The 9,496-nt window shown below is 43.0% G+C and overlaps 1 protein-coding gene across 1 annotated transcript; it reads left to right on the top strand.

Annotated features, from left to right (window-relative positions):
- On the top strand, positions 1–8,598 carry ftr82 (finTRIM family, member 82). The gene is made up of 7 exons (XM_035781338.2): positions 1–847; positions 2,948–3,043; positions 3,349–3,582; positions 3,846–4,005; positions 5,843–5,893; positions 6,067–6,135; positions 6,349–8,598. Exons 1-7 carry the CDS (start codon positions 254–256, stop codon positions 6,867–6,869), a joined length of 1,725 nt encoding a protein of 574 aa, XP_035637231.1. The 5' UTR covers positions 1–253; the 3' UTR covers positions 6,870–8,598.
- Positions 8,599–9,496: the final 898 nt, after the last annotated feature.

The following is a 9,496-nucleotide window of genomic DNA, read 5'->3' as shown; positions in this document are numbered from 1 at the left end:
TGTTTATCTGAACTGGGCTGAGCTCCACATACTCTCTCAGGCAGCACAGGGGTAGAGCCTGCTTTCAATCAATAACCTCTGGAATTCAGAAATACAAGTAGGTCCTGTCTCTGGCAGGCTCTGCCACACTCTTGTGGACGGCGGACTCCCTAGTGCACTGGTTAGATCCCTCTGTGGATTCCTCTGTCTGTCTGCCTTTCTCTCTCTCTCTACAGTTCTGAGGAGTGTTTGTGTAGTGTAGTGAGTAGCGACGATGGCTGATCCCACGTCTTCGGATTACTTCAGCTGCCCACTGTGTGTGGGGCTGCTGAGAGACCCCGTGGCTATCCCCTGCGGACACAGTTTCTGCATGGACTGCATCAGCGGCTACTGGAATGAGGCAGACTACACAGGGATCTACATCTGCCCCCAGTGTAAGATCACCTTCACCCAGAGGCCTGTGCTCAGGCCCAACACTATGCTCACCAAGGTGGCAGAGAAGATCAAGAAGACTGGTGCCAACCTCAACCTGAACCTCACACCCCCAGGGAACACCTTTGCTGGGCCTGCCGACGTGCCCTGTGACTACTGCTCTGGAAAGAAGCTCAAGGCTGTTAAGTCCTGCTTGAACTGCCTGGCCTCATACTGTGAGAAGCACCTGAAGCCCCACTATGAGTCAGCCACATTCAAAAGGCACAAGCTGGTGGACGAGCTGGGGAACCTGGACAGAAAGATCTGCCCCCAGCACCAGAAGTCCCTGGAGCTGTTTTGCCGGACTGACCAGATGTGTATCTGTGCCATCTGTACTGTCAGCGAACACAAGGGACATGACATCGTCTCAGCCGAGACAGAGAGGAGTGAGAAACAGGTAAGGAGAAGAGACATGTTTCTTTCTATCCGAGTGTCAGGCTTAACTGTGAGTTTTATGGGAGTAGCCCAGACCTTGACTTGTAGGTTTACAATTTTTCACAGAATGATTTGTATTTTGAAATCAAAATATTAATAATTTAAACTGAAATCAAGTGTGATGTGAGGATATCTGGATACTTTACATACAATGTAAATAACTTGTTCAGTCGGTCATATGGCAGAAATCAGTACTCACAGAAGGTACAAGGCACAGTCACTTTTAAGGGGAGTGTTCTAGAACTGACTCAAAGGTTAACTGACTAATGGTTTATTCACCAACACCTCCTTCCCTCCTAAAGAAGGAGTGAGCGAACAGAACTAGGTAGTTAGTCAGAGGGGAAATACGGGACAGGGATGTGAGTGAGTGGCCAGTGGATTATGGTGGTGCGTGTTGATGATACAGGAATGTGGGGTTAGGCAGACGCGTAGTATTCCCAACCCCCACTCCTCCACCCCCCCGTTTGTACTTTGACCCAGCTAGCTCACCAACCAGCGAGCGTTACCACCCACTCCTGCAGGTCAGGCAAGCACACTCACACATCCAAAAAAGTACACCTCTCTGATTAGCTGTGAGTTTGATCGAGGAATGTGTTCTTAATATGTGGTAAAGGTTTGTGGTGTTCCAGCTGTGCTTGATGAGACAGTGTTCCCAATCTGATAGCCATGTTCCCGGCTTACAAACAGGGGTCTCAAGTCCCAGGAAGACCCAAATACACCAAGGGCAGACCCAGGGTTTCTAGCCTGGTGTATTTGGGGCTATTTTATTACAGAAACTAGAGACTCTAGTTTCCTGGACTGAACTTTGAAACCCACCTATGGGAAGGGGCTGGGTTTAAGCCTGGTAGTGGGGATGGTGATAATGGAATGCAGTTGTACCAGAATGCAGAGACTGAATCAAGGCCTTGTCTAACCGCATGTCCTATTTATGATCAACAAACCATTGACCTGACCATGACCAGCCACTGCGTCCAAATCAGTCTCTATTCGAATGGACTGCCAGAATTGGCAGTCAAAAGCTACAGTTTTTAAAACAGCCACCGTTGGGCCACATCACACTAATATACAGTGTGTTACTTTTACATTAGTATCACCAATATTTATGACATTAATGTATATCAAGGACATTTATATGACATCATCGTAATACTGTGAAGAAAAGATTTTTACAAAGGCCATAATTCAGCCTTTCTGTTTGCTAAATGGGGAGACTGGTTCCTCTCATCCCCAGATTTACAACCTGACTCTCCTCTCCCATGGCTTCACTCCTTCTCTTTCACACTCCCCTGCCTCTCTTCCCCCTATCCCCTCTCCCCAGATTCCCCACATTCCTTGAGCTTATCTTGAAGAATGGGCTGGTAGGTTTTGAGTAAAGGCTGAATTAGCTCTCTCTCTCCTCCATTACTGTATAGGCCAGTATGTGTGCACCTTCAAACATCTCTTTAGAAGTCAGGCTCAGGCATACAGCAGTAGTTTCACATTCCTGGCATGGTCAGGATTCCATGAGGCTGTTTTTTCCCCCTCCTTCGGAGGTAAAGCCGCCCATTCTGAAGTAGATCTTTAGAGCTAAGCTTATTATGGGAAAAAGGCACTATTACTCTCATAGTATAATCGCATCTTTGTCACATAAGATACGTTTTTTAACTTCATAAAGAAACACAAACGACCTATTAACTAATAACAGTATGAGAAATAAGCATTCGATTTTAATTGCAGAGTATAACATAAACACATGCAATGCCCCTCAAGATAACGCTGTACACTGTCACTGTTAACCACAAATAAACCATTCAGTGACATTACATAATCAATGCCAAGTTGGAAGGCATAACAAATCTAATGATACTAATCGTGAACTGAATGACATGCAAGGCCCTTAAATATTCACTCACGGGAGGCTGCTGAATGGAGGACGGGCTCATAATGATGCCTGGAATGCGATACCATTCCATTGATTCCGTTCCAGCCATTACTATGAGCCCGTCCTCCCCAATTAAGGTGCCGCTTGTGACTCACTTGTAAGAGGCATTGTGTTGATGATTCTGTGGTGTCACCTAAACAGAAACTCCTGGGAGTTGCTCAAGCTGAGATCAGACAGAAATGTCAGGACAGGGTGAAGGAGCTGGAGGAACTGAGAACAGCAGTGGACTCACTAAAGGTAAGGAGAAAATGTCTTGAAAACATTGTCTGGGGATTGTCTATTTCATACACTAACTCATAACTGCTCTGTCATGTTCAATGTTTAAAAAAACGTTAGATATAATTTTCTTGTTAAACTACATTCCTGATTCCCAATTAAAGCAGAGAAATGTAGATCAAATTAATGTGCGATGACCTTCTGCATGGCAGCCTGTAACTCACGATGTATCAATGATGACTGTGTCTTGTCTAGAAATGTACAACTAACTTATGTGTATAGGCCTCTTGACCTGCGATAAATTAATCATTAACTGTGTTGTCCAGAGCTCAGCCCGGAGGGCCATGGCGGAGAGTGAGAAGATGTTTGAGGATATGATCCGCTCCATCGAGAGAATGAGGTCAGAGGTGACAAAAATGATTGGCATCAACGAGAAGGCTGCATTCAACCAGGCTGAGGGGCTGGTGGAGAGGCTGGAGCAGGAGATAGATGAGCTGAAGAAGAAGGAGACGGGACTCAAACAGCTGTACAGCACTGAGGACCACATCCACTTCCTACAGGTGAGACTGAGAGGACGACATACAATTACATACGGTATGTTCTGAATATTCTGTAGTACATACAGTACATTCACTTATGTGGTCAGTGGATGTCCACTAAATTGTAAAGTGCAAGAAAATTGAATCTATAAAAGGTTCAATATTGCAATGATATTAAGCAGCAATCAAAGTCATGGATCTCTACAATATGTTCCTCTGCTGCTCGTTCATTGTTGGTCCTTGAACATGCTTATTTGATGACACTCATTATTATTTTTATACAGAACTTCAACTATCTGTGTACTCCCACGGATGATGGCTTTATCCCCAGAGTGTCGGTGAACCCAGACTTCTCGTTCAGCGCAGCCAGGAAAGCCGTGGCAGAGATCAAGGATCGTCTGGAGGAGCTGGGTAGAGAGGAACTTGTGAAGATCTCCAAGTCAGGTCAAAACAACATGCATAGCCCCCGTTTCCAGTCTTTCCCGTGTCCTATTTCAGAAGCAATTGTCTGACCTGTGAGACTAGAACATATACAGTGCCTTGCGAAAGTATTCGTCCCCCTTGAACTTTGCGACCTTTTGCCACATTTCAGGCTTCAAACAAAGATATAACTGTATTTTTTTGTGAAGAATCAACAACAAGTGGGACACAATCATGAAGTGGAACGACATTTATTGGATATTTAAAACTTTTTTAACAAATCAAAAACTGAAATTGGGTGTGCAAAATTATTCAGCCCCTTTTACTTTCAGGCAGCAAACTCTCTCCAGAAGTTCAGTGAGGATCTCTGAATGATCCAATGTTGACCTAAAGGACTAATGATGATAAATACAATCCACCTGTATAAATGCACCTGCACTGTGATAGTCTCAGAGGTCCGTTAAAAGCGCAGAGAGCATCATGAAGAACAAGGAACACACCAGGCAGGTCAGAGATACTGTTGTGAAGAAGTTTAAAGCCGGATTTGGATACAAAAAGATTTCCCAAGCTTTAAACATCCCAAGGAGCACTGTGCAAGTGATAATATTGAAATGGAAGGAGTATCAGACCACTGCAAATCTACCAAGACCTGGCCGTCCCTCTAAACTTTCAGCTCATACAAGGAGAAGACTGATCAGAGATGCAGCCAAGAGGCCCATGATCACTCTGGATGGACTGCAGAGATCTACAGCTGAGGTGGGAGACTCTGTCCATAGGACAACAATCGGTCGTATATTGCACACATCTGGCCTTTATGGAAGAGTGGCAAGAAGAAAGCCATTTCTTAAAGATATCCATAAAAAGTGTTGTTTAAAGTTTGAACAAGCCACCTGGGAGACACACCAAACATGTGGAAGAAGGTGCTCTGTTCAGATGAAACCAAAATTGAACTTTTTGGCAACAATGCAAAACATTATGTTTGGTGTAAAAGCAACACAGCTCATCACCCTAAACACACCATCCCCACTGTCAAACATGGTGGTGGCAGCATCATGGTTTGGGCCTGCTTTTCTTCAGCAGGGACAGGGAAGATGGTTAAAATTGATGGGAAGATGGATGGAGCCAAATACAGGACCATTCTGGAAGAAACCTGATGGAGTCTGCAAAAGACCTGAGACTGGGATGGAGATTTGTCTTCCAACAAGACAATGATCCAAAACATAAAGCAAAATGTACAATGGAATAGTTCAAAAATAAACATATCCAGGTGTTAGAATGGCCAAGTCAAAGTCCAGACTTGAATCCAATCGAGAATCTGTGGAAAGAACTGAAAACTGCTGTTCACAAATGCTCTCCATCCAACCTCACTGAGCTCGAGCTGTTTTGCAAGGAGGAATGGGAAAAAATTTCAGTCTCTCGATGTGCAAAACTGATAGAGACATACCCCAAGCGACTTACAGCTGTAATCGCAGCAAAGGGTGGCGCTACAAAGTATTAACTTAAGGGGGCTGAATCATTTTGCACGTCCAATTTTTCAGTTTTTGATTTGTAAAAAAAGTTTGAAAAAAAAAAAGTTTGAAATATCCAATAAATGTCGTTCTACTTCATGATTGTGTCCCACTTGTTGTTGATTCTTCACAAAAAATACAGTTTTATATCTTTATGTTTGAAGCCTGAAATGTGGCAAAAGGTCGCAAAGTTCAAGGGGGCCGAATACTTTCGCAAGGCACTGTACAAACAGTGTCTAACTGACCATCATTTGTTTTATATCTAAAAACAATACACAGCATATCTGAAATTCTGTTAACAGTAACCAAGACACAATGTTTTGCTGACTACCTTTTTATATTGCCCCTCACAGTGAACGAGGTCCCTGTTTATACGACAGAAAAGAGAGAGAAAAGCAGCAGAGGTGAGTCTTGTGATCAGTGTACTGTATATATGATGTTTGTTCGTTGTGTAAAGTTAGATGACACACTAGCAAACAAAAAATGTAATAGTTTGGGAGGTGAAGGCCTATGAAGAAATTCAGTGCTGTGGATTTGAATAGACATTGAGACATTGTCTTCTATTTTCACCTTCTAGTCATAGACGTCATGACAGTGGACAGCCCTCCTCCACCAGAGCCCAAGACCAGATCAGAGTTTCTGAAATGTAAGTACATATATGTTCAATTAGCACCTACTCTCAAACCTGTTTCCAGATCTGTTTGTGCTTTCTTACCAACGCCTACAATGACCATAGGAGTTGGCAAGATAGTACAAACCAGATCTGAGACCAGGCTTATTATCTCTTCATAAGTCTGTTGACTCAAACCTGTATCACAGAACAACACTAATGTTGACCCATTTCACACCACTCCCCCAGACTTCTGCCAGCTGAGACTGGACCCCAGCACAGCCTACAAGGAGCTACACCTGTCGGAGAGCAGCAGAAAGGTGATCCGAACCAGGGACCTCCAGCCCTACTCTGACACCCCGGAAAGGTTTGACAGCTTCGCGCAAGTGCTGTGCCGCGAGGCCCTGTCTGGTGGCCGCTTCTACTGGGAGATCGAGTGGAGCGGGGAGTTCTCCATGGGGGTGGCCTATAAGGGAATCAGCCGCAAGGGGAAAGGATCGCTGTGTCTGCTGGGCTATAATGATAAGTCTTGGAGCCTGCTGTGTTCTGATACAGGGTACTCAGCCTGGCACAACAGGGCAGATAAAGCCATCAATGCGCCCCATTCACCGAGGATAGGGGTCTACCTAGACCACTCGGCAGGGGTCCTGGCCTTCTTCAGTATAGGCAACCACATGACTCTCCTGCACAGGTTCGAAACCATGTTTGTGGAGCCCCTCTATCCCGGCTTTGGAGTTGGAACCTCGGTCAAGATCTGTCAACTCAAATGAACACTAACATGTGCCTCTTATTCCATGGTGAAAAATATAATCACAGTTTTTTTAAAGGACGTTTTGGTTTATTTTTCACACGGTTCGCTAAGCATCATTTGTAATTTGTTTTTGTTTTTCTTTGAGACTGACTGTGCCACATTGCTCTATCCAAGAGTTCTATTTTATGAATTTTCTAAACATTTGAATGAGCAAAGGTCGTAATAATTACATTGTATGTAAACATATAACCTTTATCTGACCAAGTATTCCTTATCTAATGGTATTTTGAAAAACTAGTATCTACATGGCCAACTAAATGTGTTTGTACTGTATGTTACAGTTAGCTTTTTATGACAAGAATAACTATTTTTAATAAAGATGAAATGACTACTCATATATATATATACACACAAAAGTTCAACATTTGTAGATTTGGCTATTTCAGCCACACTTGTTGCTGATAGGTGTATAAAATTGAGCACACAGCCATGCATTCTCCATAAACAAACATTGGCAGTAGAATAGAACTGAAGAGCTCAGTGACTTTCAACGTGGCACCGTCAAAGGATGCCACCTTTGTAAGTCAGTTTGTCAAATGTATGCACTGCTAGAGCTGCCCCGGTCAACGCTAAGTGCTGCTATTGTGAAGTGGAAACATCTTGAAGCAACAAGGGCTCAGCCGCAAAGTGGTAGGCCACACAAGCTCACAGAATGGGACCGAGTGCTGAAGCGCGTAGTGCGTAAAAATCATCTGTCCTCAGTTGCAACACTCAATTGCTGAAGTTCCAAACTGCCTCTGGAAGCAAAGTCAGCACAAGAACTGTTTGTCGGGAGCTTCGTGAATTGGTTTTCATGGCCAAGCAGCCTAAAATCATGATGCGCAATGCCAAGCATCAGCTGGAGTGGTGTAAAGCTCGCCGCCATTGGACTTTGGAGCAGTGGAAACGCGTTCTCTGGAGTGATTAATCACGCTTCACCATCTGGCAGTCCAACAGACGAATTTGGGTTTGGCTGATGCCAGGAGAACGATACCTGCCCCAAGTCATAGTGCCAGCGGTAAAGTTTGGTGGATGAGGAATAATGGTCTGGGGCTGTTTTTCATGGTTGGGGCTAGGCCCTTTAGTTCCAGTGAAGGGAAATCTTAATGCTACAGCAAACAATGCCATTCTAGATGATTCTGTGCTTCCAACTTTGCAGCAACAGTTTGGAGAAGGCCCTTTCCTGTTTCAGGATGACAATGCCCTCCGTGCACAAAGCGAGGTCCATACAGAAATGGTTTGTCGAGATCGGTGTGGAAGAACTTCACTGGCCTGCACAGAGCTGACCAATAGTATGTGGACAGCTGCTCGTCGAACATCTCATTCCAAAATCATGGGCATTAATATGTAGTTGCTGCTTTAACAGCCTCCACTCTTCTGGGAAGGCTTTCCACTAGATGTTGGAATATTGCTGCATTCCAATTCATCCCAAAGGTGTTCGATGGGGATGACACTCATGATTATTTTATATATATATATAGCATATATACTGCATATATATATACCACATACAGTATATTCCGGTCTCTGACATTGCTCATTCTGATATTTCTTAATTTCTATATTATTTTTCGTGATTATGTGTGTATTGGGTTTAAATGTTTTTATTGATGTGGGTATTACTGCACTGTTAAAGCTAGAAACATTTCGCTGTTCCTGCGATAACATCTGTAAATGTGTGTACATGACCAATAAACTTTGACTTGATATTTGTGTGCCTTTGACCTAATCTGTCTAAGATGTAATCAACTTGCAATTTATTTTCAAGGCAAACCCAAGGCTGAGTGTACCCTTAATTTTTTATTTAATAGAATAACTACATTTTTTCCCCCAAGGGGAACTTCAGTTGTGGCTAATTATAGTACAAATTGTTTATATTATCATCATCATTATTTTACATGAAATGACTGATTAGTTTGTGAGCTGTCAAATCAAATGAGGCATTTTTCTTGAGGAGAATCTGTTTGATGTTAAAGTTACATAAGCTGTTTAAGGACTTAATGCTAACATGGCCTGTTTAAGTCAACTAGGAGATTATTATTTGCTTCATTCCAGTGTATTTGCTTCATATTCCTGTGTATTTATCAACTCAAACATATGTTTAATCCATATAAACAACATGCCCAATGAAGTAGCTTCAAGTTTAGATAACACCACAATGATTTCTGTAATTCTACTTCAAGACAAATGTTTGTCAAGTGTTCTCTGCTCATAGGCTTCTTCTTATTTTTTTAGGTTTTGTGGTTGACAACACCTATTTGTGTCTGCTTCTTCTCATCCCCATCCAGCGTGACAACCTCTGACAGACTCCTCCTCCTGACAGTACCTGTTTTAATGGTCCAAAAATATTCATAGTTCATATACACACACTAGGCTCACAGAATAGGTTATATTACAAACATGTTTTGCCCAAAGCAGCCAACTAAAGTAATGTAGTTAACTTGATCATGGGCACAGTGGACATTTATATCTGTGATGTTCAAATTATTTCTTACCCGTGTCTTACTTGCTTAAGGACCCAGTCACCCCTGCCTGTACCTGACATTGTTGAAAAACAAGTCAATAATGAATGAAGATTGTTACTCAAAGCAGCCAACTAAAGAAATG

The sequence above is a fragment of the Oncorhynchus keta genome, chromosome 11 (assembly GCF_023373465.1).
Source record: "Oncorhynchus keta strain PuntledgeMale-10-30-2019 chromosome 11, Oket_V2, whole genome shotgun sequence".
NCBI lineage: Eukaryota > Metazoa > Chordata > Actinopteri > Salmoniformes > Salmonidae > Oncorhynchus > Oncorhynchus keta.
Note: the sequence above shows the minus strand (reverse complement) of the source record. Positions and strands in the feature narration are given on the sequence as shown.